General features: G+C 39.6%; 2 protein-coding genes across 21 annotated transcripts in view; one reads left to right on the top strand and one right to left on the bottom strand.

The window, feature by feature from the left end:
- LOC108049958 (potassium voltage-gated channel protein Shaker) overlaps positions 1-20,347 on the bottom strand; it is a 149,210-nt gene that overhangs the window by 14,337 nt on the left and 114,526 nt on the right. For 16 of the 20 annotated variants that reach the window (XR_001769568.2, XM_017131380.2, XM_017131376.2 and 13 more), the window contains 9 exons: positions 11,514-11,637; positions 11,275-11,443; positions 10,955-11,051; positions 9,675-9,870; positions 9,448-9,569; positions 8,865-9,018; positions 8,183-8,354; positions 3,648-3,777; positions 1,208-1,398 (listed from right to left, as the gene is read on the bottom strand). Coding sequence is in view for 19 of the 20 variants with exons in the window: in XM_017131380.2 (XP_016986869.1) it covers positions 1,208-1,398; positions 3,648-3,777; positions 8,183-8,354; positions 8,865-9,018; positions 9,448-9,569; positions 9,675-9,870; positions 10,955-11,051; positions 11,275-11,443; positions 11,514-11,637 (1,355 nt within the window). In the remaining variant the exon portion in view is untranslated. Of the gene's footprint in view, positions 1-1,207; positions 1,399-3,647; positions 3,778-4,918; positions 5,049-8,182; positions 8,355-8,864; positions 9,019-9,447; positions 9,570-9,674; positions 9,871-10,954; positions 11,052-11,274; positions 11,444-11,513; positions 11,638-20,347 lie in introns of all 20 variants that reach the window. The other 4 variants (XM_017131388.2, XM_017131373.2, XM_017131384.2 and 1 more) reach the window with 2 other exon arrangements.
- LOC108049963 lies at positions 14,948-15,868 on the top strand. The gene is made up of 2 exons (XM_017131391.1): positions 14,948-14,986; positions 15,050-15,868. The coding sequence occupies exon 2, from the start codon at positions 15,050-15,052 to the stop codon at positions 15,635-15,637; it is 588 nt and encodes a 195-aa protein (XP_016986880.1). The 5' UTR covers positions 14,948-14,986; the 3' UTR covers positions 15,638-15,868.

Here is a 20,347-nt window from a genome sequence, read left to right as displayed (position 1 = left end):
CACACATACAGTTGTAATGCATCGGTAACAGTAATGTTTTTTGCTGTAGTACTCGCTTACACACAAAACACACACGGTTCGTGCACGTTGGTTGTGGCACCGCTGTCAATACCGCTGCCCCACCGACAGGGTTGCCACCCACCGGCGCTGCAGCATGCCACCACCCACCAGCCCACCAGTTTTGGGGGATGGTGGGTGTACGGCAGTGCTCAGAGAAAAAACATAACATCTGTTTCATATTGTCATCTCGACTTTTTCAATTAATCCTTGAACAATGTCAATAATATCTGGCATAGTATGTTGTATCAATAATACTCGAGATGGTTACTGACTTAATAGAGGTTTTGAAAAATAAAATATCATTGTCGTCAAAATTATGTATGTTTGAAGATAAATTCATATCAAATTTGGTCATTAAAATTTTGATAAAAGTGTAAAAGGGTTGTTGAAAAAAAAATACTTTAATTTTATTATTGCTATGAAAACATTTAAAAGTATAGAGAAATGGTAACAACATTTAATGACATATAGAATGAGTATTAAATTGTTATGAACATAATGTTTAATCTTGTGATATCAAGACATTGAGATCACCGTATCTAGAGATTCAACTGGCACCTCCTCATTAAAGATATTATAGATACGACGTTGATATGCTTCAGATCAAAGGTAGCTCGAAATCGATGACCGGACTGTGGTGATATTTTTTCTCTGTGTGACAACGTGTCTGGTTCGAAAGCAGTGCCGGTACCCATCCGCTTGGGCGCCAGTTGGTGGTGCTGCCAAATGGGAGGATGGATGGTGGGGATTTTGTTTTCTTTTTTTTTTTTTTTGGGGTTTTTGTTCGGTTGGTGGTTTTTGGGGGCACACGGCACCGCCTTCGGCATCGGCATCCACAATTCGTTTCTTTCTTCGTAAATGTTTCTATTTTTATTCGACGGGTTCTACTTTTTGTTGCTCTACTTGAATTTGTGGTTTGGCTTGGTTTGGTTTTGGTGGTTCTGTCGGTAGTAGGTGGTTGGTATTCTGGGTTTTCGGGGTGGGGTAAATGCGAATCGAGTACGGAGGGGGGGTTGGGTTGGGTTTGAGCTCACTCAAGGCCACGGCAGATACACGGAGATCCGGGGGCACAGAGCGATAGCGAGACCGTGGTGGGGGAGGGGGGCCTTGTTCGGAGGGGGGAGTGCACACACAGTGTTGAACTTACCTAATGTACCTGGCAAATATGGACAACTAGTAACGTGATTAAAGTTCTGGCTCTGCATCTCCTCCTGATCCGTTTCGCGGTGATAGAAGTAGTTGAAATTGCTGACGATGACCGGCACCGGCAGTGCGATGGTCAGCACGCCAGCAATGGCACACAGTGATCCCACAATCTTGCCCCAAACGCCGACGGGTCTGTACCATCAATCAATCATCATTCAATCATTCAATCAATCAATCAATCAATCAGTTTCAGATAATCAATTTTTCAATTCAATTTCGAATTCGATTTCAATCGATAGTCGTGATCGTGTGTCAAACGATACAACGAATCAATGCAATTTTCGTTTGGCAATCATTTGCACATACAATTTTTTTTTCCGGGCGTTTTAGGGTTGCATTTTATTATTTTGATTATTATTATATTTTTTTTTATGATAATATATAGGTGCAATTTTTTTGTTGTTGTTTGTTGGGGATATTTGTTTTTGGTTTTGATTAACAATTGATATATATTTTATTTGAATTGAGAATTTTGGAGTTGGTTGGTTGTTTTTTTTTTAAATTGATTTTTGGTATTTGTTTGTTTGGATGGAAGCGAGCGATGTTAACGAACGAACGATATAAATAAAATGAAAATACAAATATATAAGAAATGTAAAGTAAAACTCTCGTTTTGTTCTTAGTATTTCTTTTGCGTAGGTTTTTTTTTTTATCATATATACTGTATGCATTGGCAAAATTATACGGCATTACTCATTATATAGATACAGATACAGATACAGGTATAGATATCGATAGGTGTACGCTTATATAAGTATATTTATAGAGAGGAGGGCTTGAGTAGGCATTAGTCTAGCAGAGAACGTTCAAATCAAATCAAAGTGGCGCAAAGAGTACGAAAGTCGAAAGAAGAAGAAGGCACAACACTTAGAACAACGGGTGGGTGGGTAAGCGTATATCTGGGTATTCTGTTCATTTTTTTGTCTTCTGTTTTTTTTTCTGTTGGCAGTTTTTGAGGCGGCTTGTTTGTGTGCAGATATATACAGACATAATTATTGCATAAGTGCGAGCGACTGGCTCAGGTGTTCGTGTGTGTGTGTGGGTGGCAGGTGGGAGGTTGGTGCATGTGTGTGAGTGTGGCGAAAACTTTTTCTTCCTCCAGTTAAAGTTGAAAAACGGGGGAAAATGAGTGGAAAGAGGTGTTTTTTTTGGTGGGGAGGGGAGGTTCTGGTATCATAGGCAATTGGATTTGGCAGGCGGCTGGGCTTTGTTGCTCATTAGGCGGCTGTAGCTAAACTTTTTTGTCTCAGTGTGCGTGTGTGTCCGTGTGTGAATGAGGGCGAATTGGTGTGTGTGTGTGTGAGTATGTCGTGTAAATGTGTTTATCGGGCACATGCAGCATGCTCCTCTTCGTCTTCGTCTCCTTCATCCTTTATTTTGTTTTTTTTTTTGTATTCTTCTCCTCCAGCTTTTTTGTGTTCGTTGTGGGGGTGTTTGGGGGGTTAAACTCGATAAGCTGTTTGGCCAGCAAATGAAGTTATCGTTATCGCTCGGTGGGCGTGGTTCCATCAACCAGTGTTTGTGTGTGTATAGTTTTTGTGTTTGATTATGGCGATTATGGGCGGCACTGTACTATGAATATACAGCGCCGGGTATGAGTATTAAATCGAGTTGAACTGATGACGACTTGTTTCGGTATTTTTGCGAAATTATTTCGGTATTTTTTCGGTATCTTTTGTGAACTAAACAACGACACAACGTTACATAGGTAATTTGCGATAAGAAAATAATAAGCATAATACATTAACTTGGCGCAAAGTATAAAACAGCTAAAACGCAATGAGATGGCAACGGAACACGCGAGAGAGCGAGATGGAGGATGAACGAGTGCGAGCGAGAAAGAAAAAGTGATGCCAACTGAAAACCGCTTAACGATACAAAACAAAACAGAATGGAACACAAAATTTAAGACAAAGATAAATATAATACGAAGACAAAGACAAAGACAAATACAAATAGAAGTCGTTATAGACGAATACGAATACAAACAAACAGCTCAGCGAGTCAAAGTAAGAGACAACAACGTTTAAGTTTGGTTTTGCATATTATTAATCGGGAGATACGAAACTCAAAGGGGTTAACAAGAAGTACTGTTAGGTTTGGATACATTTCGATAGATAGCTTTAGTTGGGTTAGCGTTTTTGGGGCGGGCTTTTAATAATCACACATAACGCAATTAACGAAATAGTTGGAAATGAAAATTAGAACAGAACACAGAGGTGGAACGGAGAAGGGATGGAGCGGCCAGAAAGGAGGCGCTCCCAAGAGGCGGGAACAAAACGAAAACGAAACGATAACGGAAACGGAAACGAAACTTTAAATCATAACTGGAGTTATCGTAAACGTAATCATAAAAGTTAGAATTGTATAGATTTGCATACGTCATGTCACCATATCCAACGGTGGTCATGGTGACGACCGCCCACCAAAATGCATCGGGTATGGACTTGAAGAAGGAATTTTCGCTTCCAGCTTCCGCAAAATAAACCGCCGATGAGAAGAGTACGACGCCTAAAAAAATTGATGGGAGAAACATTGCTTTGCATTGGTATTATATTCTTTTATGTTTTTTTGTTGTATTTTTTTAGTTTTATTTCTTTTTTTCAAAATTAACATTTAACCAAAGAGTGTTTTTTGAAAGTAAGTCATATATGTCTGGATACGTCGGAAGCTCGTCAAGGTGGTGTACGTATGTGATGGTGGGGTAATTCGTGTTCCAAAAATACTTTTGGAAACCCTGGAACGGCTTCTGTTTTTGTTTCAGTTTTAGTGTTATTGTTTTCGGTTCAACTTAAAAGAGTTCTGATATATTCACGTGTGTTTCGGATTGACTTCACCACAATCCGGCGGCATTCCCAAGCAGAAAATCAAGGCTTACCTAGGGGGTTTGTTTGTATTGTTTTCTAAATAATATAGGTCAGAGAAGCAATGATAGGAACTCGGTTTCTGGTGAGCCTCCCGCTGTTCGTACTGCTATGGGGCCCAGAAATATGGTGATATTTTTTGCGGATGGAACAAACGGCGATAGTGGACCATATAGCGAATGTCTTGAAAACGAAATCAGACTCCATTCCTTAATTAGGGGACTTGTGGGATGCGGAGTGGGAGATGTTGGTACATACTGGAGACGAACATAACATAAAACAGATGGAAAACGAAAAATGGGATGGACAGCGACGCAAAACGTAGAACTGATCATGCCACAAAAGAAACACGTAAGGAACAAGAATGAACGGAAATGAAAATGAGACATAAAACACAGGGGGAGGGGGAAAGGTCCATTAAAGCGAGCGAACCACAACATCAATTGTATATTCACATTGTTCAATTTACAGAGCCCTCATTTTGAACACAACTGTACAAAAGGCACAGCCTGGGATCGGAACGCATGAGAATGGAACACCCAATTCTTAAGATTTATTTACATTAGCATTAGGAGAGTGACGAAAGCAGAACATCAATGACACACATATAGCTTCAGAAAGACATTAAGTTGAGATATGGGAGAGACTGTACAACACTCAGTTACAAACACTCAGACAAAAAGAGACAGATAGAGAGAAAGATACAGATAAGTGTAGATATAGAAGGCGGGATCGAGAATAGATAGTGCCGGGACCACACCAGTGTGGAGCTGAAACGTGGGCTGTACCTCATATCACCATATCCCACCGTCGTCATGGTCACTACAGCCCACCAGAAGCCGTCCGGTATCGACTTGAAAAAGGAACTGTCGCTGCCAGCCTCCGCGAAATAAACCGCCGACGAGAACAGGACCACGCCTGAATCACGATCCAATCGGATCGTTTAAATAGAGATCAATCGTTATTAAATGTGCAATTAATTGTTATTTTCTGCTTGGGAATCGGTTGGGGGTTGGTCTGGGTTCTGGGTTCTTGGTTCTTGGTTTTTGGTACTTGGTTGTTTGGGTCGCAGGGGCTGTGAAATCTGAATCCCGTCAGATTTCAGGGTGGACTGCTACCCCTCTTATTAGTTCGTTAAAACAACTACAAGATATACATAAGACTATGATTATGAGTTAGTAAATGCTTTGGGTTTTTCTTTCTCTTGGGATTCGGTGCACGATAAAGAAAACTATATATATGTAATTAAAAATGTTTTAAGAATATTCTTCGTTGGACATGTATGTATTAGTAGTTGGTGTGTGGTTGTGGGTTTATCTGTGTGAGTGTCACACAAAAGGTTAGCAAAATATTACAAAGGCGATAACAAAAATTGTCATGTTCCTCGGCGGAAACCGAAGTAAAAAGAGCAGAGATCGAGGATCGTTGCCTACATCTCTGCGCTTTCACAAGTGTGGGTGTCTGAGAGAAAGAAACGGAGAGAGAGAGAGAGAGATAGATAGAGTGTGTGTGTGGGCGTGTGTGTGTGTGTGTTAGTAAGGTTAGTAAGGCTACTTGATCAGTGGAATCTAGCTATACAGAAGATTATTTATTTATAGAGAATATCATTATTATTTTTGTTTGTTTGATTAGAGTTAAACATGAAACTAGCTAGGTACTCTGTACAATACAATATACATACGTTATCGGTTCATAAGTAGTAGTAGGTAAGTAGTCATATCAGTAGATTCTATACATATATATCAATATATCGATGTATATGTTAAATATGATAGGGCTACACTACGGCAAGACAAATGATACGGTAACGAAATCGAAACAACCATCGAATGCCTATAGAAAATATCAATATACTATACATGTATATATCAGTTATATATCGCAGTGGCCAGTTCATTGATCATCATCTGGGAACTCTGCAATTTTGTAAGCTAAACAACATATATCTAACAATTTGTAACGAAACGGAATGGAATGGAATCAAAAACATAACAGACACAGAACTCAACGTAACTGATATATACAGAACATATATAGTTTTGGATATGCAGATAGTTCAGAGTATTTAAGTAACGATATATTGATATAGATGTGTTCATGTTTATGTCGGTTTAGATATGGTACACTATAGATTATACATATGATATACTTAGGTATGGTTAGTTTAATACGTTAATCGGTCAACGGATACAACAACAAACTATAAGCTAGAAATTACCAACTAGAAATTAGAAACTAGAAGCTAAAAACTATAGAACTAAAAGCAAAATTCAAACCACGGCACAATCTGTGGACATGGACATCGAAACGACAACGTTGATGATGAGTACGGTTTACGGATTATTGAATACGGATTACTGATTACGGTTTACGAACAACTTGAATGTGGTAGAACATGAACAACAATACAAAATATATATAATTTATTTGATACAGATGGTATAATTTATTTTCGCTTGATCTTTCTGTATGTATAAGGTTGGAACATATATCGATCACCATTTCTAGTTGCTATTCATATGTTTATTTGGTTGGACAATTTGAATGCCAAGAAGCTTGCCAATTTTAAGGCATTTTCAACGCAGTTTGGGCACATCAAAAAACAGTAATGGGTTTGTTTGGGATTGGAAAAGGAAGGGATGGGAAATATTCAGGCTACAAGACACATAGATAAAGATTATAGAGGTTTTGAATTAGGTTAGATCTGCGCACAAATTGCTTGAGGACCTTAAAATTGCCAACGACTTGATCGCGGCATTTTGGAGAATCCCGAAACGATTCGAACACTCTAAAGAACACTCGATCATTTTCGCTTTCCTGGTCTGCCGTTCGCACTTTGTCAGAGTATATCAGGAGTAATAGACTAAAATTCGAGTACATTGTGAGACTTTCCAGCTGGTTATTCAAAAAGCTAGCCAAAACCAAACTCAAATTCAAATTGATATTCGTAATACAAAACGCAAATGAAGAGAACTCAACGAACATATCCAAATTGAATGATACTTATAGAGCTTTGTTTGTTTTTTTTGTAGCGGATCTGACGGGGAAGTTCGGATCGGGAGATCAGGGGATCGCTAACGTACCGCTGCTCCATTGGGCGATAGTTCGTACCTACTTAGCGCTAGGATTAGACGACACTAAATAAGTTAGAGATACGTAATGGGTGAGTTTTACGAGTACACCTAGATAATACGGATACACGCTCTAAGGGCCTCCCTCTAGTTTATTTATTTAGCTTGTTTTGGGGGTGTTGGTGGTTGTGGAGTGTGTAGATGTGTATGGTTGTAACTATATAGTATGACTAGTTTACTTTACTTTAGTTAACTTTAGTTTAGCTTGATGTTTTAAGTATAATCTCTATTGGAGCGGTTTCTTTAAGGTGTTTCGTTGAGTTGTTGGGACCACGGGGCAAGGATGTCTGCAGATACACTATAGCTAAATGTTGTTGTATACTTGATCTGTGCAAGTACTGGGAGCTCTCGTAATCGGTATACCTTAGTCTTAAGTCTGGGCTTTTTGGCTTTCGCCGAGTTTCGTGAGGCAAATTAAATCGAAAATGATAAGTTCTTAAAAAGCATAACACTTTTCTGTATTTGTTGTTTTGTTTATTTGTGGCTTGGTTGGCTGTTGTTGTCTGTGGCGCAATGAAACATTTGGCAGGTTCGGTTTTTTTTTTTTTTTTTTTTTTTTTTAGAGGGTTTGGGGTTCGTGATGAGCGTTAACATAAATGTGCTGGCTTGAGGCAGACGTAAGCATAGATATATATATTTAATATGTATCTTTTGTGGTTGTTTTAATTCGCGGATCTTCGTATCGATATAGTTATAGTAAGTACGTGTGTATCAGGGCATTGAGACAGAGAGAAGTAGTTATAGAAATAGAGCTTTGGGGTGCGGAGTATCAGGGGTGAGAGTCTGTCTGGATGGTCGCAGTCGTTTTGCAGTATTTCTCTTTTGTTTTTGTTGTTTGAATAAAACTTGTATGTAAATCGATAAGTAAATGTGGTATGTTTTTGGTTTTTTTTTTTTTTTTGTTGACTGTATGGAACTTACCTATAAATAAGAAAAATATAAGTAAACCTAATTCCCGCATTGAGGCTTTCAGAGTTCGTCCTAATATTTGTAAACCCTTCGAATGCCTAGATAACTTAAATATTCGAAATACTCGAACTAATCGTATCACTCGTAATATTGCCAAGGACATAGCCTGATTCGATGACTTGTCCTAAAAATTTTATCGAAATATATATATATATATATATTATAGGTGGTATGCATATATATATATGTATGTTGGTATGTACTGGTGTGTATCGTTTATATATATATGATGGATGTTCATTTACATAGCTTGATTGCATGTATATAGAGGTGAGTAAGCAGATGTTGGCTTGTGTTAGTATCGGTAATATACAACAATGAACACAACCTGGTCATAAGTTATCGATAAACTGGGCTGTGGGATGGGGATAATGGTTGGGTTGATTGTGAATTGAAGTTGGAACAAATGAAAAGTTTTGATTGAAAGTTGGGTGTTTTTTTTTTTTTTTGGTTTGGTTTGGTTTGGGGCGGGCAGGCAACCCCTTTATCATGTCAGGCAACTTATAAATGATGATGGCAACACTTATTACTTTAATCGGTTCAACTGTATATGCATGTGAGTGTGTGTGGTCGTGTGTGAGTGGTTAATATCGATATATGTGTAGTTGGCATTGGGCAAACAGAAATCTCATACCTGTGGACTGACTGGCGCTTTTGGAAGATTTAACGTATCCTCCTCTTCGGCAACGACAGTCGCTAGTGTTATAAAGTACGGAATGATGGCGATTATGTCGATAACATTCATGACATCCCTGCAGAAATTTAATTTGTTCGGACATGCGAGGAACCTGAACACACACAAAATCGATACAACGACCAGCGATTGGTTTGGTTTAAAGATTCACACAGACAGCGCGATAGAGAAACCGAGAGCGAGAGAGAGAGAAATAGAGATGTAAGAGAGAGAAAGAAGATTTCAGATTGAAACAGTTGAATTAAACCATGAGTGTCAAACAAAAGCAAAGCAACAGACAGAGAAATATACACGAGTATATATAATATATTGAAATAAATCAAATCAAATCAAATCATATCGAAGACAAAACAGGAGAGAACGGAATATCAATCAATGTTTGTACTCAATTAGAGACAGAGTTATAGATGGATAGAGAGATATTGTATTCGAGTTCAAGTTCAAAATAATATTTCTCTTTCGTTCGCTTAGCTTATAACTAGGTGTACGCATAAATTGTTTGGAATGGAAGTGAGCGGCCTACCTGACAGTTAGTTCAAATGTAAACCAAATAATACATAACGTTTCTATAAGGAAGAAAGGATCTGTGATGTCAGGCACCTCGTCTTCCTCGATTTTTGTGCCATTTGTTGTTGTATTGAACACCTGCAAATTTAAGAATTGAGCAAACAAAAAGAGAAAGAGAAGGAGAAGGAGAAAGACAAAGATAGATGTATCCCTTGGTGGTCCTTCGGCTTGATTCGTACGCACCTTGTAATGCTTAAATTCGGGTAATGTTTCTAGACAAAATATAACAATTGATAGCAATATAACAAAAACACTAATTATGGCTACAACTCTGGCGGCTTGCGAACTTTCTGGATACTCGAAGAGCAGCCAGACTTTTCTCTGTTTCTCATTATCCGGTAATGGTCTTTCTTCCTCTTTAATAAAGCCTTCATCCTCTCTGCAAATAGAGCAATGATTGATGGTCTCTTGTTAGTATCAAATATTCATTACGATTTCTCATTCCAGTTATAATGTGTGAGTGTTGGTGTTGGTGTGGGTGTGTTTGTGGGTCTGTGAGTGTGGCATTCTTTAAGTATTTTCGGTATTTTTTAGGCTCAGATTTTATTTATTGGTTCGCAACTATAATCGGAAGCAGGCATAAGGCTTTAATCGTAAGCTAAGCTAAACTAAAAATTGATATAGATTTAAAGCCGTACAAGAAGCTAAGGTGTGTCTAGTTTTTGGCATTGGCAATCAGCAAAGAGTTTAAAAAATATTAAGTAGGCTGCATTCCGCTGGATCCTTGGTCCTCCTTGCTTCGGTTGAACTTCCGTTTCGTTCTCCATTTCCGTTCCACGGGTCCGGCCACACTGCCCCCCGTGCCGTATCAACAAAATTTTAAGCTGGTGGTCAAGTGATTAACATTCACTTTCGGATTTGACTTCGGTCCAGGTTCCAGTCCATCTATATCTGTAGTTTGTTTTATATAATTTGCTTCTACCTAGCCATAGCTGGAGATGCTTAAGTTTTAAGGGGAAGTTGCCAACAAGCTACATATTAAATTAATCTTATAGTTATAATTTTATGTGTACAAATATCCTATTGAATGATACCAATGACAACTGCAGTTTTAATGATTAACTAATACAAACTACAAGTTTATTTCATTTACGTTTAAGCTAATATAATCAAAAATACATTTATTTTTGAACAAAACTTTCCCTTTAAACCGCACCTTCAGCCAACGCAATGTGTAGGTATGTATGTTTGTATTTAAGCCAAGTCTAGATCTAACTCTATGTCTATGTGCGTGTGTCGGTCTGTTTGCCGTGTTGCATGCCTCATTACACTGATTCGATAGAAAATTTGCCGTGCTACCAATATAGAACAAACCGAACCAATTTGTTGTCCTGCATTTTTTATTTGATTTGTTTTAGTTTTCTGTTTATTTTTTGGTTGGGTTTTGTTTTGGGCTTTGTTTATTACTTTTTGTTTTTGGTAAGGGAGTGGTGGAATTTCTAGTGGGCAACACGTGGGCTTACCTGAATTTATTAATTGCTTGATCACCTAATTCATAAAATTTTATTTCTTCACTAAATACGTCTAAAGGGACATTGACCGGTCTCCGTAGTCGGCCACCTGTGGATGAACGTGATGAGTGTGTTTTTTTTTTGGGGTAGTGAGTTGGTTTGAGTTGGTGGGTGGTTGGGTGGCGGGTGTGAATAAAGTCAAGTATTCATTGTTTGTTGTTTCGGCGACGACGAGGGTAAAGAGAAATAGAGAAACATTAGCCGGGGGTTACACAAAAACAGTGTTTTTTTTTTTTTTTTTTTTAAGTTAGGGATATTGAATGATTGCTTACCACTCTGATAATAGTATAAAATCGCATCGAAGCTCGGTCGACTACGGTCAAAAAAATATTCATTTCTAAGCGGGTCAAAGTACCGTAATCTCCGAGCGGGATCCCCAAGCAGCGTGTCCGGGAATTGATTTAGCGTACGCAGTTGTGTCTCAAACCTTAATCCGCTTACCTGGAAAGCAGCGTCGGAATAGTGGATAAATTGGCATTAACCTTAAGTACGATATAGTGTGGCGACTCACATTTATAACGACTCTTTCGCAGAAATCATGATCGTGAGGAATGGGTTCAAAGTGTTGCGGTCCGCCACCAAAGCCATGACCAGCCCCCCCTTCTTCGTCTTGACTGCTCAATTTGGGCAAAGACCTGTGGATAAAAGGAAGTACAGTAAGTACACATGATTAACCGATATTTATATTTTATAAAAATGTATGTACTCTTATTAATTCTCTCTCTTATTTTAAGCATAAGAAAAATATAAGTTGATTCCTTAAGAATTAACCAGAATTACGTGACTATTCTATACTAAAATTTAATACAAATATTCAATAGTGATGTGTATAGATATATCCCGTCTTAGTTTAGATTAAAACTTCATTAATTCAATCCAAGCAGATGAAAGGCTTTGAGCTGAATATTTAAACTAAACCAGACAGCAATTACTTTACCATTACTTATCCCACAGACATTCGATTTATACTTTCAAGTTTCGGTGTTCGACTTTCTTTCGGTTTTAAGTGAAAGTCACATCTCCATTATTCAACGCCTTCGATCTTTAAGCTCTCCAGTGGCCTGGTCTTTAATTACTTTTCGACTCGAATCAATTTCCAGATGCTCTGCCATTGAATATTCAATGGCCATGCATATTGCATGACCGGCGGCAGTCGGGGATTTTCAGCCTCACTTTCTCGATTTCAAATTGCAATTCGCAATTGCGATGCCAACTTTTTGGGGCTACAAAAAGGAGACGGGGAGCAGGTATACTCTTTCCTTTGGCTAAGGCCTCGTTCAAATTAAATTCATTGCACTCCACAGGCATACATATATGTATACAGAAATATATATGGACACCACGCCCACGCCGGCAATATACTTATGTTTACACTTGTAATTGAAATTGTATTACAATCGCATATAAAAGCGACCCAACGAGTCGGGCTCAACCACAGCAACACCATCATCATCGAACCACCCACCGAAACACCCATTTGCTGGCAGTGTGCCCAACATTTTCCGCCCTTATCGCTGATGTTGCTGACAATGTGCAATTGTTGCTGCTGTTGCAGCTGCAATTGTTGCTGCTGCTGCTGCTGCCGTTGCCGCTGCTGGCAACTTTTTGGCGTTGCATGGCAGGTTGCCTGCTTTCTGGCGCTGTGCCGCGCCGTAGCATTTAATTAAGCGTGTAAGTGCACTATCCCACCCTCGAAAACCTGATAGCCTCGTCCTCGTCTTCGTCCTCCTTTTCATCCTCATCCACTGCCCACATCAGTTATCCCCTCTACTCGACTGCAATAATGGCGATTGCCTGCTCGGACAAATTGTTTGTCGGCATAAATCTTTGCCGGCTGCAACTCTATCTTTTCGCGGCGGGCACTTCTTCATATTTATGGTCGGATATGTGGCAAACATAATAATGGTATTGAAAATCAACGTTCACAGCATTGTTATCTAAGGTAAAATACAACAATTTATGGATGGCCCAGGCCGTGACAGGTCCATAAGTAACAATATATTAAGAAAAAATATTTTCTCTGTCAAAGAAAGCATTCATAAACTTTGTCAGTTAAATGAAGTCTAAGTATTGCCAAAGGCGCAGAAAGAGTCATGATTTATTTTATTTTTATGGAGAAGAGAAACCGCAGGAAAATAATACAAGAACTTCAGCGACATAATTTTAAACTAACTGAAAATGTCCCATTAGCTATTACTTGAAACAAGATCCACCTGTTAATTGGCATATAAATATTTAATACTTTGGTTATTGGCACTAGATTAAGGTGGTATTTTATTTCGTAATTCCTGTAACTTTAATCAGAAATTGGCATATTGTTCGGTGTGACGTCAGCAGCTGTTGCAGCCGCAAAAAGGAGAGTGCAAGGTGGAAGTGGAAAAGACCGGTTCAGGACGAATCGTGCCGAGCTGCAAGCTAAATGTCAACAAACAGTTTGGGCCCAGGTGCAGTAGGCTCCTCTTCGCCGACATTTTACCTTTTATTTATCTCCATCCATGTATAGTACATGGAAACAATTTCGTTGTTTATCTACTATATGTAAATGTCAGTCAGCAATTTATGCATACGCTTACGCTCGTCTCTCTCTCTCTATCTCTCTCTCTCTCTTTCTGTTTGTCTCTGTTGCACTTGCGAACATGTATATAGGTCAGCGGCACGGCCTGATGCGGCTGTGACGTCATTGTCCCCTCCTTTCTAGATGCCGCCGATGTCGATGAGTCGGTGCTCTGCAGCAGCGACCTATTTACAAGATACATATGTATCCACAAGTCTCAACGTGAGTCGATTCGATTCAAGTCGACTCTACTCGACTTGAGTCTCACCCACTTCCGCATCGTATTGCAGGTGGATTGCATAAGTCGGAAGGCTGCAACGGCAACTGCAACTGCAACAGAAACTAAGACGGAAACGGAAACAGCAATGGCGATGACTGAAGTTCAATGTAAAGTCAAAAATCGAAGTGGAATTTCGTCCTGGGGATCGTGATCCCTCCCCCCCCCACAAACCTATGTGTGAGTGCCTTGGTATGTGACATGTGCAAAGTGAGTCAGTCTGTGTGTGTGTTAGTTTCTGTTTCTCTTTGTCCGGTCAAGGCAAAGTCAGCCTCAGTCCTTAGACCTCCCAAGACCTCCCCACACCCAAGACTGAACCTCCCCCCCCTCCCCCTGTTTTTGGACTATTTTTAGCAGCGTCAACAACGGCATGCTGAAATTTATGAATTAATGTGATGGCGAAAAGGAAATTTAAGGCATGCACACGCACACCCGCCGAAGGAGCCTTGAACTGGGGGAGTGCACTTGCACTCGCCACCCAGTCAGTCCTCATTGAGGACCCGCCTATATGCATGCCGCACATCTGCGAGTTACCCAACCATCGGTGCCGCATTTTGTGCCAGTTAAGTAAACCCATTGAGAATCGCTGAGGAGAGCACTGGCTATGGTAAGGAAAATAAATAAAATTTATATATCACGTTTAGATATCATTTTTACAAAATAAAAACGGAAATATTTTTCGCAACTTTTGTGAATTGATCAAAAGATAATACGATGAATAAAAAATGTATTTACTTAATTTATAACGTTATTAAGAGTTAATAAAATAATAAATTTATGTGCAAATGGTTCTTGCAGCTGAAGTAAATTTATTAAAAAGAGCGAAGAGTCTATCTTCGAAACTTTTTGCGAATGTGTATATAATGAATTTATGAATATTTTTAAATTTCATGCCACTTCACAAAGTTAGCATCCTAATTTAGAAGAGTATGGTTTTGTTTTGGAAAGCAAAAAACTTGGTAATTTTTTTTTCTATGTGACCGTGTTAAAAATGTAAAAGTATATAATTTCGAGGATTTCAAATAAGCTTCTGCTCTTTAATGGCACATTCAAAGTCAAAGTTTCAATAGAATCAATAGAATCAATAGGCTTTGCCTTAACTGTCAGCGTTTGTGCTTCGTGTTCCGAGAGCAAGCAGAAAATTGATAAACTGGTAAGTATTAACTAACTTACTGGATTTTAGTTTGAAATAGGTGAACAATATTATTAACTGCAGATGGCCGAGGAACAGCCGCCTGTGGAACGGCGATGGTGCGGACTGGGGAACCACAAGCTGAGGACCCCGTTTCGCATTCTGAGAAATCCCGATTTGATTAAGTTCGGCCAGCGGATCAACCCTGAGCTGATATCGCAACCGCTGTGTCTGTCATGTTACCAAAATCTGGTCAAGCTCTACAACTTCAAGAACAACAATGCGAAGAGGCATCTGGAGCGAAAAAGGCTGGCTGCGCTGATCGCGTCAGAGAGCAGCAGCCTTACGTCTAGTCAGTCCGACGGTTCCACTGCCGGAGGGTCCACTGTAGCGCCCCGAGTTCCGTTGAGCTCCTCCGAGGACGATGGACCCACCACCAGCGCCGCGGCGGCGGCCAAGAGAGCAAGAAGGGAACAACAAGGAGCAGAATCGGAGCCCTCGGAAAACACATCATACTTCTCCGACGCCGACGATCCCAATTCCAATCTGAGTCTCAATGCCGTGAACGGTACGCGATTACCCCATATTCAACCCATTCCACGAAGGCGCCAGTTCGTACACCTGAACAAGGAAGCTATGGACATATATCTCGCAGGAACCACTGGGGGTTAATAATGATACTGAATACTCAAGTGTATTAACCATTTTTGCATTTTTCGTTGACGGGTTTTAACATCTTGAGAAATTTTCGAGTAGTTATTTTGGTGCAGAAGCCATGTGTTTTTATTTTTTTAAATTTTAATGTAAACCTTCGGTTAGTTCACATCTACATACTTGCTTAACCACTTACTATGCGTTGAGTTATAACAAAGTAATCCAAAATATATAAAGTTCCTCAACATACCTTGTATGTTCGGCTTGAAAACTAAGCCAAAACTCCCTGCATTGGGCACTAAGGCCACGACTTTGTATTTTATCCTATCCCATCCTCACCATACCTTGTAAATTCAGCTTTACAGCCTGAAATCCCTTTGGCTCAGTCGCAACTTTGTGCGCTGCCCACGGCAAATCGATGCCCCTGTGGGAAATGGCACTGTTAAAGCTGATTTGCAACCGCCTCCCACTGGAACCCACATGGGCGTACGTCGAGGGGGATCGAGCTTCGTGTCAACATGATTCAATCAACGCCGTCAAACGAGAGGCGCCACAGGCTGTGCAAGGTGAATGCGAAACTGGATTCAACGCTGACGTCACAAACGACATTCGACTCACAAAGTTTTTAAAGTGAATTCGAATGAGGGAATATGCACTTGAAGAAAAGGTCGTAATGCGGAATTTTGTACATACCTAGTAAATAACAGTTAACACTCATTAAGCAATATGTCGTTTACTAGGCATGCAACTCCTTTGGAAAATATTTTCTAAATTTAGGATACATTTACTGGGAGAAATAATAAATGCTACCTCGGTATTTTATATCTTGCGGCAACTTTAAAATCTCTAGTGAACACATTCAGGTACATTTATTATGTTAGGCAACTTAAAAACTCTAGAATTTTTTCTGTGCAAACAGCCGAATTTCCTACAACCTTATTGCATTTACCAATTTGCCTTGGAAATGCACCTGGCACACGGATTTTGCACCCGGACTTGTATTTGCAGCCGGATTCAGATCCATCAATCGCCAGACGGGAGATCGGGAATCGCGGCCGCCGCTGCGTGGAATTATGCAAATCCCTGGGCAGAAGATTCACGGACGGATAGTTATAGTTGGACTTACCAATTGGCATGCCTTACTCGACCTTGGCCATTTGCGAACACAATTTGTGTTAGTTGCTGGTATGTTTCCGTGTTTCGATTTTTGGTAGGCCTCGACTGTCAGCTTTTGTGCTTCGTTTTTAAGAGTAAGGCAAACGCAGGAACTTGGTTACTGGTAAATATTAATTTCTGGATTTTGTATAGAAACAGTTGAATAATGTATTAACTGCAGATGGCAGAGGAACAGCGCGTGTGTGGTCTGGGAATTCACAAGTTGAAGACCCCGTACCGCTTTCTCGAAAATTCTCAATGGATAAAGTTCGGTCAACGAATAAACCCCCAGCTCCGGTCGCAACCACTATGCTTGTCGTGCTACAAGAGTCTGATAAGGCTGTTCAACATCCACAAAGACCATGCTAAGAGCCATGCGGAGCGAATTAGGACGGTATCAGTGATTCCCATAAGTGATACGTCCGAGGGTACCAGGATCCTGGAGCCTGGATCCCCGAGCTCCTTCGAGGACGAAGGACCCACCACTAGCGACGACCCGGCGGCCAAGAGAGCAAGGAAACAAGAGGCAGATAAAACTTCGTACGTGGATAGGAATAAAGAAGAATAAAGAATAAAGAAGTGCCAAAATATTTTTCCTCATGATTTTTTGAGAGATATATATTTTTTCTTTGAATACAACTTGATTGGAAATCTTATAACATTTGAAGTTAAGAAATGATTTTGTTCGGATTGTGGCGAAAATAGTTTTTTAAGAGGTCCACCACCCGGGGCTATCAATCGCTACACGGGGGATCGGGGATCGGGAATCACGACCGCGGCAGCGTCGAATTATGCAAATCCCTGGCCGGAAGATTCACGGGCGGATAGTTATAGTTGGACTAACCAACTGGCCTGCCCTACGCGACCTTGGCCATTTGCGTGCACAATTTGTGTGAGTTGCTGGTGTGTTTCCGTGATTCGCTTTTTTTAATACCCCTTGCCATGGAAAATGGGAGTTTTATGAACAATTTGGAACAATTGGCATACGGTATTCCTAGGCCTAATTTTATTTTTGATTTAATATCATATATTATCGATATTATGTATTATACTCATATTAATACAACTTTTGACGAATCAGCACAGAAACTGAAAGATTACAATTTAAAAGTTTAAAAGTGAACAATGTATAGTCAGACATTCAAAATATATTTTAATGAACCAAGGATCATAAGTTGGTCAGTTATCAAGACTAGTGAGCTTTTTATTTTCTAAAAATTTAAGATCCCAAGATCCAGGGCATTTGAAAGTTTCGAATGTGTCGTTTGGAGGCCTTACTTTCTGGTTTTTAATTTCCATTCTCAGTTCTTGTTTTTCGTTTGGCTTTTTTATTTTTGGCAACCATTCTCAGGTTCTACCCGTGTGCACCGACATGCAAGCTGTTCGCCAAAAGCCAACAACAACAGTAGTGGTGAGAAGTGGGAGAAAGTGGGGTGAAAGTGGGGTGAAAGAGGGCGTAGGAGTAGTGGCAGTGGGTGAAAGCTTGTTGCCTGTCGCTTTCTGTTTTCGGTGCTGTTTGCATTTGCCGATGCAAACGTGCCAGAAGAATGTATGAAAGGGGCTGTGGAGAATGGAGAAGGTGTTGTGGAAAATGGAAAATGGGGGAAGGGGTCACCTGGTGAGGTGCAAAAATGTGCTGGAAAAGTGTGCACGTCAGGCATTTTAAACATGTTCCGCTATTTGAAACTTTTCGTCGTTTATTATTCGAAAAAGAAGGCTTCGCTTAAAGAAAAGCAACAACAGAATGGCGGAATGGAGTTCGAGGTAGAAAAAAGGACAGGAAACGAACTTGTTAAGCGCGCAATTTAAAAGCGAAGCGAACTTCTCCAAAGGTGAAACTTTTCAAATGTCTCAAGTGCGTCAAAGGCATAAGAGTTAGTAGAGTGGGCAGAAAGGGGTTAAGAGTGGGTCAAAGGGGTGGAAAAGGGTGAAAAAGGTACTGGAGAATGGACTCTTGACTATAGAAGATAGAGGGCGATTGAGGGTCCTTAGCGATGGTTCGCAGAAGTGCAATCAGTTCATAGCTCTTCGGCAGAGATAAGACAATCAGAAAGCTATGGCATATTCATTAATCGATATTGCCTAGTTGAATAATGGTTAAGTAATAGCGTTTTTAAATTTAATTTCAACAAAGTTAAGGGACCAACCGTTTATATCTGAGTATAAATAAGCTTAGTCTTAGAAAATATTTCAAAATGCTGTCATATCCATTTAAGAATAATTTTTCTATAATTTAATGATGTAAATAAAGAGGAATATTTATTATTTATAAAATTAGAGAAATTTTCTAATTATTATAAAAAAATTCTTAAATATCAATATGTATATTTCATTTTACAAAATTATAGTGAGAGCCTTAAAAATAGAATCCCTTTGTGTTAAAAAGCAAATAGATATTTCCCTTTCAGTCACAATAACTGGGTAGTAGTAGTGGATACCAGTTTACCCAATGGGGTTGCTTCCGCAATGGTCGAAAATGACCCAGCAACTTGTCCTCCCAGCCACAACTCAATATAAATTCCAATCGTCTTGGCCACAATCAAAGTAATCTCCATTCAATTTGTTAAGTCCCCGAAACCGTTTAATGCTCCCCCTACCCATTGTGTGGTTTTAATTTTAATGCACTGCACAAGGAAACTGTGGAGGGGTTTTTGCTTTTTCGTGGTCGAGATAAGGGTAAAAGTACGGGGAAAGTCAAGCGAGTGAAAGCGACACAAAGCTCATGGTGCGAGCACACACACACACACACACACACACACACACACACTGCGCTCATTGTTGGCTGTTCGGTGTCCATTGTTCATGGCTTTGTTGCCTTGTTGCCTTGCCGCTGACGTTGACGTCGCTTGTCGCCTTGTCGCTGCCAGCAACAACTACTGCCACTAGTGCTAGTATCAACCAACAACAACCAGCAAAGACCAGGATCAAAAGTCAAGAACAATGACAGCAAATAGCAAGTAGCAGGCGGCGAGCAGCGGGCAAAAGTCAAGTTGCAAGTTGAAATGTGCGGCAATTGTTTGCTCGGGCAAAAGGCAAGTGAAAGTGTAAGCCTCGTCAATCAGCAACAACAAGAACAGTTAGACACTGAGGGAAAAATTTGCCAATATATAATAATGCTATGGAAAGTCATTTAAGATTCATAATACATGCTTAAATTGGTAATAGACAGTTCTCAAATCCTAAAATGCTTCTTGTTTATTATTTTTAAAAAGCTTTTAAAATGACTTTCTTATTTTTAGTATAAGACTTTGTCCACAAAATCATTATCAGTTTGGTTCTTAAGATTTGATTTGAGATATATAACCCCTATTAAGTTTTAATAGTGCTTCTTTGTGTCAAAGTTTCTGCTAGGAAAATCAAACTTAAATAACCATTTTTAAAGAGATCTTTAAGTAGTTTAATAAAAAAAACGTTGAAAAATTTGTAACCACAGCTGTTAAAAATGAGTGTTTGCCTTTTTTATGGCTTTGTTCTAGGGTAATATAACCATAAAGAAAGTGCAAAATGCTCTAACTAACTAAAATAATAAAAAATTTTACTATGCACTTATTTGTTATTGGTTTTTCTCTCTGC

Source organism: Drosophila rhopaloa, unplaced genomic scaffold (genome assembly GCF_018152115.1).
Source record: "Drosophila rhopaloa isolate 14029-0021.01 unplaced genomic scaffold, ASM1815211v1 contig_3, whole genome shotgun sequence".
In the NCBI taxonomy this organism is placed as follows: Eukaryota; Metazoa; Arthropoda; class Insecta; order Diptera; family Drosophilidae; genus Drosophila; species Drosophila rhopaloa.
This window is presented reverse-complemented; position numbering and strand designations above follow the sequence as displayed.

Bases quoted from the DNA above. Each gene is read 5' to 3' on its own strand.
- LOC108049963 (XM_017131391.1), top strand. From the start codon at position 15,050: ATGGCCGAGGAACAGCCGCCTGTGGAACGGCGATGGTGCGGACTGGGG.